General features: G+C 33.0%; 1 protein-coding gene across 11 annotated transcripts in view; it reads right to left on the bottom strand.

Annotated features, from left to right (window-relative positions):
• CEP128 (centrosomal protein 128) overlaps positions 1-21,464 on the bottom strand; it is a 541,441-nt gene that overhangs the window by 69,979 nt on the left and 449,998 nt on the right. For all 11 annotated transcript variants that reach the window (XM_074235602.1, XM_074235601.1, XM_074235600.1 and 8 more), the window contains one exon: positions 17,660-17,683. In XM_074235602.1, coding sequence (XP_074091703.1) covers positions 17,660-17,683 — 24 coding nt within the window. The remainder of the gene's footprint in view (positions 1-17,659; positions 17,684-21,464) is intronic.

Here is a 21,464-nt window from a genome sequence, read left to right as displayed (position 1 = left end):
TTATGGTACACTTGGAGGGAAGCAATGATATGGATGATGGAAAACATCAAAAAAACCCAAAATCCATTTACATTTGACTCTGGAATTTATTACTGTGCTCCTGTTCAGTTTCTGGGCATTCTCAATAAACAAAATAATGAAATCATTCTCAGAAAACTTGACTTAGAAAGAACTGGAACATTTTCCAACTCTTTCTTATTTTGACTCCTATTCAGTTATCTAGATCCTCCCCACATGAGGATGAGTTAGGACAACACTATTGAGCCTTCTCAAATGCTCAAACAAATGAGTTTTCTACTGAATGTGAGAGGGTGCTTTTTATATTTGGATTTCTTTAGGCCTGTATCTCTATCTATCTATCTATCTATCTATCTATCTATCTATCTATCTATCTATCTATCATCTGTCTATCTATCTATCTATCTATCTATCTATCTATCTATCTATCTATCTATCTATATCTTTATATTATTGATGGTCCTTTTTCTCAGTTTTTCTTTTATATATACACATATATTTATTGATGATCATATTTCTCAGTTGCTTTTTTTCTTTGATATCCCCCTGCCCATATCTTTGTTCTCTGTGGCTTGAGCTGAAGGTAGTAAACAGTTGTGGATTTTTGATCAGATTAATATAAGACACCAGACCAAGAAGATCTGCTTTCCTTTTTTTGCTAGCAGGGAGGGTGAAAAAATATTTTAAATATTTTAAAGTGACTTGTTCATTGTCTCACAAGTAGTAAAGGTATAAGGCCAAACTTGAACTCAGGTCTTCCTGACTCCAGGACTAGAACTCTGTCTACTGCACCATCTAGCTGGTTTAGAGTGTATGAAAAGTCTGGAATCATGTCTTCAAAATGCTTTGCATTTCCTTGCCTATTTGCCTTTGCCCAGACAATTTCTCTATCTGAAAAGTCATTGAAGTTTTATCTATTGTTTAGAATCCAGTTTAAATTTTGTTTCTTCCCTGTCACTTTTTTTCTTATTCAAGTCAGAAAAGGATTCCTTCTGCTCTGAATTTTATAGCATTTATAGTTTATATCACATTAATTGCCTCTAAATTCTAATTGTCAAGTTTTCCTTTCTTTGTTCTTATTTTGGTTGTTGGTTTTCCATTTTTTAACTGCATATTCAGTTCATTAATACTCTTTTTTTCCCATTTTGCAGAGATAATTTTTCTCCAAGGACTATTTTAGTCCTACCTTAGAAATTTTGGTTCTGTATTATTACAATTATTATTTTCATATAGTTATTATTTCCATTATGGATCTGTCCATTATTAAGTTTCTACTTAGGTTTTCATTTTTTGCTTATGTTTACTGTACTAATTACTATTTTCATTGTGTTCATTTCATTGTGTGAATTGCTATATTCATATGTTACATAGTTTCCTTACTATTACATTGTGCATATTTATTATTTTTTTATATTTTCTTATTTCTCTGTGACCCAGGACATAGCTTATTTTTGTACCATTTGTGTTGAAAAAGATATTTGTTCTTTTGCTTCCCCATTAAGTAATAATAATAATACTAGTTAGCATTTATATTGTGCATTAAAATTAGAAAAGTGATGTGCATGTTATCTTAATTATTCCTCACTACAACCCTGAGGTTAAGTTTTATAAATGAAGAAACTGATGAAAACTTGATCAAGGTCATAAAACTATTGTCTGAGACCAGATTTGAAATCATCTTTCTGACTTCTTTTAAATTACTCTAACAAATTATATAAATCTTTCACTTCTAAATTCTCCAAATTTGTTCCATTAGAATGTAAAATCTTTTGCAAATAGAGGTTATTTCTTTCCTTTTATTTGTAGCCCTGGCACCAAGGAGACTTCTGTATATATCAGTCACATAATAAATGCTCTAAGATAGCTTGATATAAGATGCTAAAAAGAGAAGGGAGGCAGTAAAAGTACTCAAAATGTTAAGCAGAGGGTTTAGATGTAATAAGACAGGAATCACGCTGTAGTTCTTAAAAGGTAGAAAACAGTGTTAGAGGAGAAGTATTCTTATAGATTTTTTTAAAGTATTTTAGAACAGAATACTGGAAGCTGGAAAACCAACTAGGAGATAACCATGAAATTTCATTTGTGAAAATGGGGGGAGGGGAGGGAGGGAGGGAGAGAGAGAGAGAGAGAGAAATCCATGAGATACAATGCAGAAGAACCCTGGGTTTGATGACTAATTGCAAAGATGGTAAGACTAAAGAGAATCTGAATGCTCAATTTGTAGTAGGTAGGTTGGTTGAAAACCAGAACAGAACAATAGCTCTTACATGTTCTTCTGAAAAGTCAGGATTTAGCCAAGGCTTCAAGAACATTGGGGAGAGATCTATCACCTCTAATAATTAAAATCTTTTGCAATAGATAATTTTACAACCAGATAGAAGAAAGGCATCAAACTATAATATGAACAAGACTACTGGAAATTTTCATTTATTATGTACATGGCATGTGTCACCATTCAATCTAAGTGCCTTGTAAAAATATTTCAACTGTGTTAATGCTAAAAATATTTTAAGTACAAAGGGCAGGGAGCCTTTGGAACAATGCTTCTCAAATTCTTTTGTCTATGTATCATAATGGCAAGGCAAAAGGCATCATAGACTTTAAGGAAAGTTAGATGGCAGAGTGGATAAAGTCCTAGACCCAGAGTCAGTCGACCCTGAGTTCAAATTTTGCCTCAGACACTAGTTGTATGACTTTGGTAAATGTGCTGTATCCACTCTCCAGGTTTGTGGTGAGGTGTGATACATTTTTAAAGCATTTGTAAAACAAAGTGTTATAAAATATAATAATAATAATAATAATATTATTATATTTATTATTATCATTGTTTTACATTTACAAACAAATAGCATGGAGAATTTACCCAGGTAATGAATCATATTTGTGGCTAGATTAAAATATAAATTTTGGATTAAAAAAAATATATATATATAGCTTCAAATATGCAGCTTGAAATGCAATTAATAATTTCCTTTGCTCCTTGTACTTCTACCTGGAAGATCAAATAGAAGATCATCAATAATCTAAGAATTAGGCTTTCCAATCCACTGTTTTAAAGGATGGCATTCTATTGTTCATCAACTATGTCAGAATGAGCTAAGAGTCAGGAAGTTTCATTTTCCTGAGCTCAAATCTGGTCTTAGATACTCAGTAACTGTGTGACCCTAAGCAAGTCACTTAACCCTGTTTGATTCAGTTTCCTTATTGATAAAATGAGCTGGGCTAGGAAATGGCAGAAATTATATTGTAGGATACAAGCATGAATGTCTGGGTAAATATAAGGCTTTCCTCTGTAGGTTCAGAAATATTTTGAGTGATGTCATTAATATCACACAATAATGACTTACTTTTATTCATCTTCAAATACTGGTTAACTGAAAGTTTGTCTTCTTAATATTGACTGACCTGCCCAAAACCTGTCCTTTGGGTGGTGAAAAAATACTTAAAGCCTTAAAAAACATTCCTTGATAAGAAACCAGAGGACTTCTTTGGTCAGGAACATATAAATGGACATATAAATCTTCCCCTTCAATGAGCCTATTTGTGAGCTCTTTAAATATTCTTGGCTTAGTTTAATGAGGTTTTCTTAGGAATGAGATTATGATGAGTTCGTCAACTTTTATAAAGGAAATATGGGATAATAGAACTACCTTTTCTTTAATTTTTAAGGCCTAAGAAGAATGAATAAGATTGCAGTATGTAAAAGAATTTATTATCTGCCACTCTGTACAGTAATTTGGCCTGTAAGAGGAATTATTACATCCTAATGATGGTTCAAGTTTATTGTTTTCTCTGAAGCCTGAAACTTATGCTTGAGCATAATAATAAAACTTCAATTTTTACTTTTATAATTTTTCAATGTGGTAAATATATCTTGGCATGAATATCACATGAATTCAGAGATGAGATATTTTTACTATAACATAACTCATAGAAGACTAGAAAAAATGTTTTCCCTAATGAAACCTCAACTCCTCCCCATCAAAAGGGGAATCAAGAAGGAAAGGGAGTGGAAGTGGTTAATGCAAGCCCTTACTCAATAGATATAAGTAGTGTTAATTGTTATATCTCTACTTCCCTCTCCAGAATAATTATAGCTTTAGAGCAAAAGAGCAGAGACAAAGCTTATACACATCTTTATAGACAAAGTCATGTTATTGTTTTGGTTTCAGTAGCTGTGTATGACTCTGACTATAGGGAAAGCTGAGAGCTACAGGACAGATGCTAGAGAAGACTTTTAAGAGTCTCTTAGGGGCAGCTAGGAGGTGAAGTGGATAAAGCATCAGCCCTGGAGTCAGGAGAATCTGATTTCAAATGTGACCTCAGACAATAATTACCTTTCTGAGTAACCTTGGGCAAGTCACTTAACCCTGTTGTCTTGCAAAAGAAAATGAAAAAAAAGTGTCTCAGACAAAAAGGAGCTCAATCAATCAATATTTAAGGAAATTGATTCAGGTCATGAAGTGGAAGGTCAAATACTGAAGCTGAAGCTTAAATAGTTTGGCCACATAGTGAAAAGACTAGACATATTAGAAAAGACTCTGATGTTGGGAAATATTTGAAGACAAAAGGAAAAGAATTGTAGGGGATGAGATGATAAATAGTACCATGGAATCAATGAACAGGAGCTTGGACAAATTTCAGAAGATAGTCACAAAGAGTCAGATATTACTGAGAAACATGCTTTAGAGCTAGAAGGTTTCTAAGAAGTTTTCTAGTTTAGCCTCTCCATAATATACTGGGGGAAAAAAAGGAAACCTAAAGAAGAGTATATAAGCTATAAGAGGTGGTAAATGTGAAAGTAGAAATCCTCATCCCTAGGCAATATGGAAATTAAATATAATAATATTTAAAGTGCTTTAAGAATTGACTTTTACAATCTAATGTTGATTTACAAATTACAGATTTACAAATTATATCATAATGTGTTCATTTGGCCAAAACTCTCTTTGGTTCAGTTCAATTCAACAAATATAAAATGACTCTAAATAAGGTTTGCCAATGGGAATATAATGATTTTTTTGATGTTCAGTTTTGTCTAACTCTTCACAATAGGATTTTCATGGCAAAGATACTGGAGTATTTTGCCATTTCCTTCTCCAGTTCATTTTATAGATGAGGAAACTGAGGCAAAGAGGGTTAAGTGACTTACCAAGGATCATATGTTAGTAAATGTCTGAGGCTAGATCTGAATTTAGGTCCTCCTGTCTCTAGGGGCCAGCACATTCTTCACTATTCTACCTAACTGTGTAACCATTATATAATGAATACCAGAAGTCTCAGGTCATAATTTTATATCTATGGGTGGGATCGAGGATCAGGAGAAGATTAATGATGGGAAAAGCTGGAGAAGTTCCAGGAGATAATTTGTGGGAGACCATGAAGTTAGAAAAATAATCTCAAAAACAAGACCTAAATGTGAATAATGAGGAAAGGGCTAGTTTGATAGACTTGTTTTTAAGTCTTTCAGCATTTGATAGTAAAGTATAAAACCTTTGGGACAGTGACAGCTTAGAATTTTTCTCTTAATTATTAATATTAAACCTCTTTATATAGATTTTTATTAATGATGCTAATAGTGACAATTTGTACTCTCTCTAGCTTTTCATCCAAGATCAAAGTTGATTAAAAGCTCTAAATAAACTTGACAGCTCCCACATGTAAGTGGTATCAGAACTATTGTTCAGATGCAGATGTGAGGTGCTCAATGTCATATAATGAATTCACATTAGAGCTGGAGATATAGGCTCACCTAACCATTTCTTAAATGATATCAAAAAGATACACAAGAATGAATTTGGAGTATTAAAGTCCATTTGGAAACCATTTCAGGGTATATTCTTTTCATTTTTTAGGGTTTAGCTGAGTGGTGCCTGCCACTGTTTTAGACTTCTGACTACAAGTTACAAATGAGGTTAATTTTCTTCCCTTCCACTTATTCACTGGTTAATTGTACAATTTCTCTGAATAACTTCTTATCCTCAGCAGCACATGATGGAAAGAGCACAACCCTAAGAATCAAGAAATCTGTTTTAGTCCTGTGAATTTTTGTCATTTAGGCTTTCTGGGCCTCAGTTTCCTCAACTGTAAAATGGAAGAAGTCACTAGATTCTCTTTCTCAGGTCTCCCTTCTAACTAATAAACTATAATTCTATGAAGGTGAGGTCTGAAGAGTAAATAAGCAGGATCCCTTTAATCTTCTAGAATTCTATGAAGGTAAAGCCTCAGATTTTTGAACAGTTAATAAAGAGTCAGTCATGCATTTAAAATTAAAGGATGGTTTCATTTCCTTTTAAGTAAGCAACCACCAATCCATGGGCTTCATGACACCCCAATAATGTTGAGAAAAGTGGACAAAGTTCCCAGCACATTAGATGGAAGATTTATAGGAAGATATAGACAAGAGTTGCACAGGATAACAAACATTGTGATAAACGTTTTTACAAAAATTAACTCAATCCTCACCCTTCTGTGATGTAGGATAGTGTTATCTTAATTTTTTAGTTGAAGAAACTGAGACAGACAAAGATTAAGTGATTTACCCAGTCACACAACTAGTAAGTACTTAGGGCTATATTTGAATTCAGCTCTTTCTGACTCCAAGCCCAGCATTTTGTCCTTTGTGCCTAATGTCCTATTTTAGTACACAGCATGGAAGACTTATGATGGAGTCTCTGTACTGCTGGAGGGAGTGCACACATTAATAATAAAGACTCAGATCTATTTAAGTTACTATTGACTTCAACTGACAATGTATGATTCTTTCAAACATTTTCTCCAGGAAGAATTAGTTTGGAATTGTTAAAAATTAATCTGAAAGCCATTCCTTCATCCTCAAATTTTCCTATAACATTTCTTCTTCAGATTTCTCTTGCCCTCATTACTTTCTACCTTGCATCATCATCTATATACTTGTACAAAGCTTGGACCATTAAACTATAGGTTCCATGAGGACAAAAGATTTTCATCTTTATGACCTCAGAGCCATACATAAAGGGCCATACATAAATCTGGGTTTTAATGAATACTTGCTAAACTTTATTGCCTGGAGTCTTACTAAAAGTATCAATTTAATAATACTTCCACTTTATATTACAAAAGATTAATCTGAGGATTGTTATCAGATATTTTCTCTCAGAGAAAAGAAACATCCTTCCTTGTAGTAATTCCAAAATGGTTCTGTACTTTGTGACTTGTAACACTTACTGTACTCTCAAAATACAAAATAGCAACATTTTACCTGGAGAACAGACAGTGTTATTAATAGTGTTTATAACAAGACCGTAAAACATACCATCAAGCCAAGGAGTTGGATAGGCAACAGAGCTACTTATCAACTACCAGATATGAAGCTGTCAGACTGACCTCCAAACACTGAGCAATTGAATGACTTTAAACTCTTCTGCAGGTGAAGTTAAATTCATTAGATAATCTCTCAGTGATACCTTTTCTATTGCTAGCAAATCTAGGAGAATTCTGACAGTATTTGATGAAACAATTCATTTTCTCAGGTTAAAAGAAACCATTAATATTGACATATTTTTAAAAGAGGTCATCAAATTTTGCTATAGCATCATAACTCCAAGTAAAAAAAAGTTCACTTGATCATCTTTGCTCTCATTTGGCCAAAAAAAAGTATGTCTTAGATAATATTTAGAAAATTAACTCCTTGAAAATGACCCTATTACCCCCAAATGCATACACACATTTTCATACATTCAAATACAGAATACAGTCTCTGTATTTGGGGACAAGGTGGCAAAAGGAGAATGTCCGGATTGTTTCAAACAAGATCCCTCATGAGAGATTCATGAGGATGTTTCCGTTTGCCCTCAATGCGAATACACAGAAGTTACACTAACATTAGAGCAGTGGGAAACTTGGCAGATTTGGTGAGCATGGGGTTTGTGCAAAACTCTTTTCCGGTTTCAGTTTGAATGGATTCCCAGGAAGTGTCAAGTTTGAACGAATCCAAAATTTTACAATGAAGTGTAGCCAAAACTGCTGAGCTTCACCTGATTCTGGGTCAAAACTGTGCAAAATCTACTGAGTTTCATTCACCTGGTGGATAGCCAACTTGACAGTACCTTTCAGACAACTTCAATGAAAGGGTTCAGAAGACTTGAGAAAACGTGATGAACGTGGCTTTGGTTTTGTAACACCAAAGTTGGAGTTTGTAAAGACATAAAGGCAAGTTTCACTTAGCATGGAAGTTTTGTTCTAAGTTGCTAGTACAATTGTACCATGGGGAACATTTTTTTCTAAACATCCCAAACTATTAACATTTAAGGAACTGGTTCCTGAGAAATTACTATTCTTAGATAAACTCAGGCACTAGGTAGAAATTAATTCTCTCAGACCATTAGCATACTATTTAGTGTAAAGAAGTAATAATTTAGTGAAGAGTGTTCTAGCAATCAGAGACTCACTTTACTTCTCTAGTGACTTATTCATCAAGACAGTGTTGCTTACTTAGCAGAATCTGGCAGACAAGGTCAACAATAATCTAGGTCAGGGATTCTTAACTTTTCTTTGGGAAATGAAGTCTTTTGGCAGTCTTATTAACTTAATGGAACTTTTCTCACAGTAATGTTTTAAAATGCATAAAATATATAAAGTTATAAGAGAAACCAATTATTTGAAATACACTTAACAAACTAATAAAAAATTAAAAGATATCCTGAAGTCTATTCAAACACCCTGTGGACCACAGGGTAAGAACCTGTGTTTGTCAAGGTCCTATTAAAAAAAAAAAACTGAGTAACTTTTAAATTAGACAAATGAGATAAGTTTCCACATTGTTATCCTTAGGCTATAATTTCATAATTTTGTGCAGTTTCCTACGCAGCTGTCTTTCTACAGACTGGTAACATTTGTAGGAATCTCTCACAGTTTGCACTGTTGGGATCTGACGTTTTATAGGGATAGAAGCAGTGTCAGCAATCCTTTCTAAGTGCCTGAGTCAGTTCTAGGAAAAAAATGACTTTTGCCAAATAGTCAGCAAAAAGCCATGTTGGAAAAGTGAAAAGACAGATATATGTAATACTACATTGGTGTGCAAATAAAAGTTGAAAGCAGGAATTAAGTTTTTGTGGTCTAATTGAATCGCTGGTTGAACGGCAAGCCCACAAATATTTCTAATGAGGTAAAAATGACTTTGTCTTCCCACTGGAATTGATCTGTTATAGCCACTGAAGGTACTTGTAATGCTTTATATAGGTATGTTGCCTAAACATTGCTTTTTTATTATCAAATCATATTTCATATACTCTAAAAAAGCTGTCTACCTTGTATAATTCTGTGGCAAATCCCTGTACACTGTCATTTTCCTGGTTCATTGCTGAGATTTTTAGATCAAGTTTTCTATAAGAGGACTAAAAAGGCATTGTTATCAACTATTTATTGTGGTGTTTATTGATTTCATTTCTCCACTTCTCACACTGACAGAATCAAATAATCATGTAAAGAAGTTTAAAAAATTAGTAAATGAATTTCTATTATTTAGCCATATTCCTAATCTTTTTGCTGAGGTCTCAGAAGGCATTTATATCATTGAATTTTTCTCTTCTTTAATTAAGAAAAAAGTTTCCCATGTGTTCCCTCTGATGTTTGGCAATTCTTCATAATTCTTATAAATTTGCTAATTCTTCCCCAAATGCCATCACAAGTTAGCATTCAAATCCAGAAAAACTTATATGATTCATTGATTAACAATCAAAGTTAAAAGGATTTGACTTGAATTAGAAGCACTGATTAAAGGAGTTGATTTTAAAAAGTAGGCAAAACAAAACAATACAAATAATACATTTGTTCTGGATCATGAAAAATTACTTAATATAACTTTAAGAAAGAAAGACATGCATCATTTGAAAATATAATTCTTAAAAATACTTTAAAAAATGTTTCATCTGATTCAAAGCAAAAGGCAGAATCTGCTGTTGCTTAAATAGAAACCCCTAGGCCAATCTATCTTGCCATATAATTTTTATTGTAAAAATCAGCATAGTCTATTGTGTTTTCACCAAAGTATCATAGAGAGTGTAAACAGAAAAATGAAGTAAATAATTTTCTGTTTTAGTTCTCTTAAGGTTAGTCATGCAGGGCCTTTCCAGTCACACTGGATTTGAAAAGTATTTTAATCTTCAGTGATTTCAAATATTTGAAGGACTATTATACAGATGCTTCTGTGTTGTGCCAAAGATAAAACAAGTCATAGAATTTAGAATTAAGAACAATGGGCAGAAGTTTTGGTCAATGTAAGATTCTTTTGGGGTTTTTTTTAACAAGGCAAATGGGGTTAAGTGGCTTGCCCAAGGCCACACAGCTAGGTAATTATTAAGTGTCTGAGACCGGATTTGAACTCAGGTACTCCTGACTCCAGGGCTAGTGCTTTATCCACTGCACCACCTAGCCACCCCCAATGTAAGATTCTTATTCAACATCATGCAATACTTCCTGTCAATTGTCTATCATTTAAATGGGCTAAAACTGGAAATATTCAAACAATGTGTTCAGAATGTCAAAAAAGTCATTACTGAATCCTGCAATTAGTTGCCAGACTAGTTTTCTAAAGTTCTTTTCAATAAAGAAGGGCTGGCCTTAGTACCAGAAAGACTTGATTTGAAGTTCTGTCCTCAACACATATTGACTGCTTGACCCTAGGAAGATCCCTTGTCATGTTAGTATTTAGGTAACAATCTAAGATTACAGATTGTAAAGAATGTAATGATTTGCATTGGAAGGAGTTTTCTCATATGAACAATTCCCTACAATGAGGAAATCACTGGTTCTCTCTTTATTCCTTATGATTTAACAATAATGGCTCATGGATTATATATCTTTTTGTCTACTTTGTCTCCTGTTATTATCCTTGGTGATGTCATTTATATTGATGACTCATCTGACATTCTGGCTTCACAATTACTTGACTTCAAGTCCACTGACATTTTCCTGCAGTCTACTTTAGTTACCTAGCAGCATGTTCAGACTATGGATATTCCAAGATTTTGAAGTTTATTTTGGCCTTCTTACCTACCACCTCTCTATTTTCCATGCCCAAAGAACTGGTTTTCATTGGGACTTCCAATGAAACTTCCAATCTCAAATCTTTGTGCTTTCTTATCACTACAAAATTGCCATTTCTTTATGGCTCTACTATCATGTCAACTTTGTTGTCATTCATCCAATAAAATCAAATTCTATTTATTTTTCTTTCATATCATATCTTATATTTCTTCTATCTCATTTCTATTATCAATCTAATCCTGACCCCCACCTTATGCCTGGACTATCTCAAAGTCTGACAAGGTCTTTTTTAAAAATTATTTATTTGTTTTATTTTATTTATTCATTCATTTATGTATTTATTTAAAAATGATTTAGGGCAAAGGGGCTAAGTGACTTGCCCAAGGTCTTTTTGTTAAAATTTATTTTATTTTCATTTATTTTAAAAATTTTATTTATTTATAACAATGGGGTTAAGTGACTTGCCCAAGGTCACACAGCTAGGCAATTATTAAGTATCTAAAGCTGGATTTGAACTCAGGTACTACTGACTCTAGGGCTGGTGCTCTATTCACTGCACCACCTAGCCACCCCCAGAAAGACCTAGTTTTGAATGCCACCTTTGATATTGTGTGACACCACTGGAAGGCCACTTAAATATTTCTGAACCTCAGTTTTCTCATTTTAAAAATGAGTGAAATATATAGAGTCATAGAAACCACAATAAGTATAAAAAGACATAATGATATAAGCTTTAAAGCACCATTTAAGTATCTGCTATTATCATTTGGACCCAGCGTATCCCTTTCCAAAATTATCACCCATTATTTGTTCTAGAGCTGGAACTTAAGTTACTGTGTTTTATATATCCCTATATATATCACTTATTCTTTCTAAACCTCAATTTTCTGATCTGTAAACTTAACTAGTAGTACTTGTAGTCTCTACTAACCTATGTTTTTGTACCAATTAATTAATCTAGAAGAATTTATTAAGCATCTGTTATGTGCCTAGAACTCCCTAGTTCTTTCTCTGGATGAGGATGGAAGTTTTAATCACAAGTCTCTTAGAACTGTCTTTGATCACTTGTCTTGCTGAGAAGAGCTAAGTCCATCATAGTAGATCATCACAAAGTGTTGCTGTTGAAGTGTAAAGTAATCTGGTTCTGCTTACTTCACTCAGCATGTAAGTCTTTCTAGGTTTTTTGGGAAATCAGTCTGCTCATGATTTCTTACATAACAATAGCATTCCATCACATTCATATACCATAATTTGTTCAGTTATTCCTCAATTGTTGGGTGTCCTTTCAATTTCCAATTCTTTGTCACTACAAAAAGATCTCCTATAAATTTTATGTATATATGGGTTCTTTTCCATTCTCTATAATCTTCTTGGGATACAGACCTAGTTAGTAATGGTACTACTAGCTCAAAGGGTATGCACAGTTTTATTGCCCTTTGGGAATATTTCAAAATTACTTTCCAGAAAAGTTGGGTCAGTTCACAATTCTGCCAACAGTGCATTTATCACATCCCCTCCGACACTGATCGTTTTCTTTTGCTGTCATATTAGTCAATCTGCTAGATGTCAGGTGGTAGCAGAGCTATTTAATTTGCATTTCTCTAATCAAGAATAATTTAGAGCATTTTTTTCATATGACTATAGGTGGCTTTAATTTCTTCATCTTAAAACTGCTTATTCATATCCTTTGACCATTTATCAATTGGGGAATGACTTGCATTCTTACAAATTTGACTCAGTTCTCTATATAGTTTAGGAATAGATCCTTTATTAGGAAAGTTTGCTGTAAAAATTGGCAAATAACTTTTTAAGAAGTGCTGGAGATCCAGGATGGTAAAAGATGCAGGGCAGAGACCAATCATGAGGCTACTGCAAGAATAATTCAGGTTAGATGCAATGAAGGCTAGAACTAAGGTGGTGGCTATTAGTACAGAAAAGACATTAGACAAGAAAGCTGTCTTGGAGTTAGAATAGGCAAGATTGGCAGTTTACTGGATAAAGAAGATGAGAAGAAGGGAGGAGTCAAGGATAATGGCAAGATTATGGACTAGGTAGACTAGATTAAAGAAAAGGTTTTTGGGGAAAATAATAAGTTCAGTTTTATATATGTTGAATTTTACTTCAAGGGCATTCACTTTGAAATGTCCAATGAACAAATATGATGTGGGATTGAAGCTCGGGAGAAAGGAACTAGATATAAAGACCTGTGAATCATCTGCATAGATATGATAGTTAAACACAGGAGAACTGGTAAATTTATTGAGTGTGTGGAGAGGGAAGAGAAAACAACCTAGAAAAGAATCTGAGGGAATATCTTAGGATGTGATAGAGACCAGGAGCTAGCAAAGGAGACTGAGAAGGAATAAGACAATAGGAATAAGGAGAAAAATAAAGCAAGAGCAATGTCACCAAAACTCAGAGCAGAGATAACATCAAGGAAGAGAGGGTAGTCAACACTGAGAAATCAGCAGAAAGGACAAAAAGAGATGAAGACAATGAAAAATCTGTTAGATTTGGAAATTAAGAAATAAATAGTAATTTTGAAGACAGCAATCTTTCAGGTGAAAGATGAGGATGGAAGCTGGACTACAAAGAGTTGACTGACAAGGGAGAAAATAGAGCAGCAAAAGTAGGCAGTTTTTTCAAGGAGTTTAACTGAGAAAGGGAGGAGACATAAGATGATAGCTAGGGTAGTGGGATACTACATTCTAGCAAATTTTGTTTTGTTTTGTTTAAGGATGGGGAAATCTTGGGCAATTTTGATGCTATCAGGGAAGAAATCAGTAGATGGAGAAGGTTGAAGATCTGAGAGATTAACAGGAACATAAATGAGGATATGATGTGCTAGAGAAAATAGGAGGGGATGGGACAAATTTGTTTCTAAAGGGATTGGCCTTGGAAAGGATTTATGTTTGTCTTTCTTGCTTGCCAATCATTGCTAGGGTCAAGAGGTATTTAAAATTCTTATTCTCAAAACTGTCCTTTGGGATTAATTAAGATCTTAAATAGTTACCATAAGAAAAATAACATTATTTAAGTGGATTATGGAATATTTTAATTAACAATGATTAAAATTAAACAAAAGCATAAAAATTAAAATGTTAAATGATCATTTTAATGCTCTAGAATAATAAAATTATTTGTCTTTGACATAATAATAAACATACATAATTCATTTAACACTGTACTCAACTGAACGATAGGCATTTTATGGCTCCTAGAATCACAGACCTGAATAGGTTCTCAACAAGTTCTTAAAATTAAGTTTATTCATTGGCCTCTGGCAGCACTATAATTAAAAGTATAAAAAAGTTGTCAATATTATTAAAAGTTGCTTATTCTTCAGACCAAAGTTGATGGAGTAAAAAATTAAGAATCTTTAGTAATAAAACTCTATAAAAATCTGGAATTTAAACTACCTTCTCTGTTGAAATAGCTTTCCATTGAGATAACTCATAAAAGTAGCCCAGGAAGACCATTGTGATATAACAGTTCACAAAAGCAAGATCATCCTCTCCATATAAACTAAGTTCTATTTGAGCCAATGCTACAATCACTGATGGTTAGTTAGGTCAACTCATAGATGGACCATTATAATGCATTTTTCCTAAGAAAAGATGTCATAACTGCTACTAGTCCGATAGCTAGATTGACATTCATCAGGTACAGAATTAAGAGTCCTGTCTCTAGAATCGGAGAACCTAGTTCAAATTCTCCCTCTGCTACTTATTTACTTTATATGCATGATCTTAATCAAGTTGCTCTCAACTTCTCTGGGTCTTTCTCACCTGCAAAATGAGAGGATTGAACTAGATCTTTCTCTACCTCTAAATTTGTAATCTTGTATTCTATTAGGTATCTTGTGAAATCCCTTTCAGTTCCATATGTGTGATCCAATAAACTTATTAATTCAGTTCTCCATTTCTTAATTCTCCAGTCCATGTAGAGTAATATGGGGAGATCAACCCTATGAACAAAAAATGTAAATTTGTAGGGAATATACCCACATATACATATTATACATATATATATATATATTGTCTTGAGTTATATATATATGTGTGTGTATATATATATATATATATATATATATATATATATATATATATATCAATAGGCATTTATTAAAGACCTACTACCTACTTGTTTGTATCCCCAGCATCTAGGTACTATCCATGGTACTAGGAATACAAACTTAAGGAATGAAATAATCCCTACTTGTAAGGATCTTATTTTTTTAATGGAACAAACTTGGGGACTTTAGAGCTGAAAGGCATAGAATATCTACTGCAGCTAAGTGATAGAGTTGATAGAAAGCTGCACCTAGAGTCAGAAGATCTGAGTTCAGATAGTTGTGTGACCCTGAGCAAGTAACTTTATCTTTGTCTCCTCAGTTTCTTCAACTAAAAAAATAAGAGTTAATAATAGAACCTATCTCATAAAGTTGTCATGAGGATTACTGGAGGTAAATTTGTAAAGTTCTTAGTACAGTGCCTAGCTTATAATAGTTCTTTAACAAATGCTTGTTTTCTCCCCCTTCCAAACATCTAAAAGATTTGAATACTTAATTAGGCTTAACTTCTGGAACTGTCACTAATTAAAGCATTTCTGGAAAGAAACACCTGAAGTCAAGCTATAAATATTCTCTCCATTCAAACAAGTTGTACTTGGAATGATAAATTTCCTGTGTGAGAGACCCACTTCATCAAACAGTATAATTGGAAATTGTTTGTACATATTTATTACACACTATGATAGATCGTTAGGGGAAATACAAAGAATTTTAAGAAATAAACTTTTATTTCTAAGAACAAGCAGATTCATTGATGAAACAAAAAATGTATAAAAAGTAAACTAAAAGAACAAGGCAATATATGATAAATGCCAAATTATACATATAATAAATAAGGATAGTAGCTGAATAGAGAGAAGGAACACTCTGGGCTTAGGAGTAGCCAAGAAGGCTTGAAGGAAGAAATGGAATGCAGTCCACTTAGGAAAGGAGTATTGGATTCATATAGGAAATAAGGAGGTGGGACTGGCATAAACATTACACAGAGGTAAAAATTATACAAGTTATGTTCAGAGAAAATGGAGCACTTCTGATTAGAGGTAAGAGAGAATGGTGAACAATAATGTCAATTTAGTTTTTTACATGGTGTTTTCCTCACTAAAATCTCAGCCCTGGATTTCTCTTACCATATACCTCTTCTGCTTGTATTCACCAACTACTGTAAACATCTTGAGGAGGTCTTGCCACTCTACTGACTGGGTACATTACAAAGTCACATAATCTAACCTTATGGATCCTTATCAGTACTGTTTTCAAAGAGGACCTTTGACATCATGGGGTGATATTTTTGCTGGCATGTAAATTAGATTAAAGTGAGGCAGTTGTATAAAGTTGTCAGCTTCACTCTTTTTTCCAGAGTTAACTGGATCTTAGTGCAACAAGGAAGTCTTCCCTAAATAAACTCCCTATCTCATTTCTCTTAGAAGTTGTTCCAAGTCTTCTCTTCCCTTTTTAAACTTCCCACACCATATTTCCTCTCTCAGGTAAGAACTGGAAATCCTTCTTCTTACATTCTCTTCATCTCAAACCCTCTTGACTTTATCTTTCTTTGCCCCTGTTTCTGGCAAAGAAGTGACTCTAGTAAATTATTATCTTCACATCCACTTGGCTGGTTCGTTGGCTGATCTTGATTTCTACTTGAAGGTAATAACTTGTTATCATGCAAATGTTAAATTATAAATGATATCTTTTAAATATTTTTATTTAAGTTTTTAAAAACAAATTCATAAAAGGCTGAGTATGATACTCTCTAATTTTAAAGGGAATATTTCTATATTGAAGGACCCCAATACTTTTAAGAAAGACAGAAAATTACAAAAGCTAGAACATCCTCCAAGGGTCTATCACAAATGCAATGAGTAGGTTATTTTCTCAGCAAGGCCAGACCTAATTACTACTAAAATTTCTCATCCACTTACAACTGAGGCTCACTTTGCTACTTGCAAGCTATTCTTTTTCTCATTTTTTCCCCACTATGCATGAAATACTATTATTGCAACACTGATTGTTAGGTCCACCAGGCTTTGTTTTACTTTAATAACAAACAAGTAACTGACTTTTAAAATAAAAATTATCTAACACATCTCTGAATAACAACTCTGTGATCTACCAATTTTACTTGTGTGATTATCTCCTGCCTTGCCTCCTTTGGAATCAGTAGTAAAAACTCTTGAAAAATGAATTGCTAATCTATCCATACAATGAAATCTGATCTCATTTTCCATTCAACCAAGATCCTTTGGAAGTTTGGAGATACATAAATGTGTGAAAGAAACTTCCTATGTTTAGAATACCAATTATGTCTTCTATAGTTTAATACTTACATTTTCAGCATAATTAATCCTCAGAAGACTCTAAATTCTCAAATATGCTTAAATTTATGAGTCTGTATCAACATACTTTTCAATTAAATCTAGCTCACTTTCCCCAATGCTGCTTAGGTGAAACATTAGAAATATTTTCCTCTTCTCTTTTTGTAAATACTCTGAAAACTATATCGAGAAGTAGGAATAATTTAAATAGAAAGAAGGAAAATTTACTTACCTTTTCTAAAGCATATACACGGTTCTGCAAAAAAAAAAGCATAATGTATAATTAGAAGCATAAAAAATTTAATTTCTTTATTTCCCCATCTCAATATTTGAAATGTGTTTTTTTAAAAAGGGAAGAAAAAAAACCAAATTATATTCAAACTGCCACCATAGACAATCGAGTACTAATTCAAATAAACTAAGCTAATCTCATAGGAATTACAAAATACTGAGACAAAATAACCTCATCACTTTATGGAAGAGAAAACAGAGGCTCACATAGTTTAAATGATTTCCCAAGATCACACATTTGATGAGTAGCAAGATTCTTACCTATATCCTTTGATATAAATTCAGTGATACTCTCTCAGAGCTTCAGTGTTTAATTTTAGGGTTCAATTTTGAGAACCATATATTTAATTATATTTGTTGAATAAATTCCTCCATTTAATAATTTTTTTCATTTAGAAGTACATGTAAATTTATATACATTGTATACATATTATAAATATGTTTAATATAATACACATATAAGGGTCATATTAAGGTAGTAGCAACTTGTAATTACACAATATGAATGTTCCAAAGTCAAAGGTCCAATGGAGGAAAAAAAGCCTTAGCTTAATAAATCCCAGGATTTATTAAGTCTCAGGTGCTGTAGTATAAATACAAAAGGAACTATGAACTTTAAGGAGTCTATAGGTTACATAGAAGCTTTCTCAAAGAAAATAAACAAATGAAAAGCACAGGAAACTACAACAAATACACTCTTTAGGATATAAATGTAATGCTTCATATGTGGGCAAGACTTGAAAGTGGCTGATCAGCTCATTAATAAATCAATGAATGGCAACATGAAGTTTTTCAAATTATGGTTTATGGAGAAATAATAAAATTGTTTAAAATGACAACAAGAAAGGAATATTTTCAATAGTTATATATATACAATTTCTTTAGGGTTGGACTGATGGTTACAAATAAGACAGTTGATTTTCCAAAGAACAACAGGAAACCAAAGAACAAGGAAGGATCTGGAGTCTAGTTTATAAGTAAGATAAGATACAATTCTACATATATTATTTTTTTTCTTCAGTAAAGTCTAAACCCATTCTATTTTTCTTTCCTTTCAAATATTAAGAAAAGGCCTGTGGAAGCATGAATGATTTATCTTATCTATTTAAACAGATTTATTTGATCTTAGGGGAAATTTTAGAAAGAACAAGAGAAAAATTAGATCATTAGAATTAGAAGAATCTCTGGAGGTTATATAGTGGAACCCATACCTGAAGGAATAATTCCCACTCCGCAATGCCAAAGTGGTCATCCAATCTCCACCTGAAGATATCAGCTCTCAGAGTACTCATTTTACTTTTGGACAAGTGTAATCATTTTTACTGAGCTGAAATATACATTAATTGATGAAGAGGTCTAGGAGGAGTTTCCTCCAGGCACATTAAATTATATGCACCACTAGACTAAATGGGCCTTGACTTCTTGGAATGTGTGAGTTCCTGTGTTAGTTTTTTATGTTCTTTTGCTTTTTTCTATATCCTCCTTTACTACTGTCCATTGTTACTGTGACTACCTATAGTTGTTTTCTTCTCCTTTATATAGCTTTAATAATCTGTAGGCTAAGAAATTATGAAATCACTTACTAAAATATTGTCTAAAGTGACAGCACTGGACAAAAGACTGATGATCAGAAATAGTGGTACTATAAATTCACTTAGCTTATTCTTTTAAAGATCAATTGCCTTAAACTCTCTGTCCTTTCTAATGGTAGTGAATGGACAGTTCTTTCTACATATTTTATTCTCCCACCCCCAAATTTAATCTCCAAGGCACAAATCAAAGAATGGAGCCAGACATTACTCCTCTAAATCTACATGCATGGGTACATAGCTAAAATTTACAAGTAAATCAGGAAAAGCTATGGATTAACAGGCATTTTTAAAAATGATTTCCTCCTATTGTTTATACTTTTGAGTGCTGTCCTTTTTTTCCAATCTAACTTGACCCTAATTGTCATAAAAATACCTACTTCATTAGTTATTTGTATAAAGTCGCATTTCAATGCTTTGCAATAAATGTATATGATGCCTCAAGGGAATTTCTAGATGTTGTCAAAGGGGGTCTTATTCACAATGCATCTGTGTGGAGGTCTTACTTTATTCTCCTATGTGGGCTGAATCAGAACCATTCATTAAATGCTCAGTAATGATCAAAACAAATCTCCAGGGTACTACACACTTTCATAGGAAATAATGATTTTGAAAGATCCAGAATATGCATGGCCTCATTGTAGCTCTAAACTTTTAAACTCTCTCAAGGATAAGGTTCATGTTCTTGTTTCTTAGGACAAGATTAAATAAAATAGAAAGTCCGGGATGGATCAAAACAGGTGTTTTTATACAGTATAAAAATGATTGCTGTTGTTCAGTTGTATCTCACTCTATGTGATCACATGAACTTTGTTCTTGGGGTTTTCATTGCAAAGACTTTGAAATGGTTTGTTATTTTCTTATCCGGTGTATTCCCATTTTATATATGAGGAAATAGATGTTAAGTGACTTGCCCAGGGTTATAAGGCTAGTAAGTGTCTGAAGTGAGATTCAACTCAGAAAGGTGAGTCTTTCTGACTCTAGATCCAGAACTCTCTCCTCTGTGCCACCTACTTGCCCATAAAAATTATGAAATTTACTAAATGATTCTTTCCTTATTCCCTTCCTCAAAAAGTTCACAAATGATTTGGCAGTTCTTAGTATAGCTTAGACAATGTCAAACAATGTAACATGCATAGTATTGGTATTATTTAAGAATTTGTTTAAATTACATATTTATTTATCCATTCACTCATTCATTCATTTAATTTTTGTAAAAAGGAATACACATCATGCTTTTAAATATATAAGCCTAAAATCTCATGCTAATATACATTTAGCAATGGATTTCTGAATAATACAAATCAGTGTGATTCTCTGATCCTATTTTTTTTACTGAAGTATTTAATAGAAAAAATACTGAAGTTTTAAAGAAAAACCTATTATTTTCAAAATTTAAGGTTGAATATTGCTTTGTAGGCAAATTATGGGAATAAAATTAGGAGTAGTTGAACTTAACAAAATATGTACACCATTTATTGTAGGATCATGTAAAAGGAACAGAAATAATATGACAATATGCTCAGGAACTACATTCATCACATTATAAATATGTAATTTTTTTGGTATGCCCATAATTATAACTACATCCAAAAGTCAATCTTTTTTTGTCATCCTCTTGTACCCAACTCTACTTCTTTAATTGCTTTTTATTATCAGAGTCTATTGGTGAGCAAAAAGTTTGCATTGTTTTGTTTTGGTTTTGCTTGGCATTTATTTAGTCCTGGTTCACAAGAAAATGAACAATACTGAAGGGAGGTAGGGAAGAAAAACGAAGTCTTTTCAAAAGAGTTGAAAAGACTTTTACTATTATCATCTTTTTTAAGAGGCCCTAAGAAGTGGTTGCTTATGTGACCTTGGGAGAATCACTTAACTCACTGAATCTATGTCCCCCATCTGTAAAATAAAAAGCTTTAATAAGATGACCTCTACTGTTCCTTCCACTTGAAAACTTATGTTCTTCTTTTAGATATACTTTGCTTTTACTTATCTGGGTATTTATTGCATCTTCCAACAGAAAGTAAGTTTCCTGAAGTCAAAGGCTGCTTTTCATTTTGTCTTTATACCCCCAGGAACCAGTGCAGTGCCTTGTCAATGGTAGGTAGTTAATAAATTATTTACTGGAGTTGAAAAACAAAAGCAGTTGACAGTGTTATT

This window comes from Macrotis lagotis, chromosome 4 (genome assembly GCF_037893015.1).
Source record: "Macrotis lagotis isolate mMagLag1 chromosome 4, bilby.v1.9.chrom.fasta, whole genome shotgun sequence".
Classification (NCBI taxonomy): domain Eukaryota; kingdom Metazoa; phylum Chordata; class Mammalia; order Peramelemorphia; family Peramelidae; genus Macrotis; species Macrotis lagotis.
Note: the sequence above shows the minus strand (reverse complement) of the source record. Positions and strands in the feature narration are given on the sequence as shown.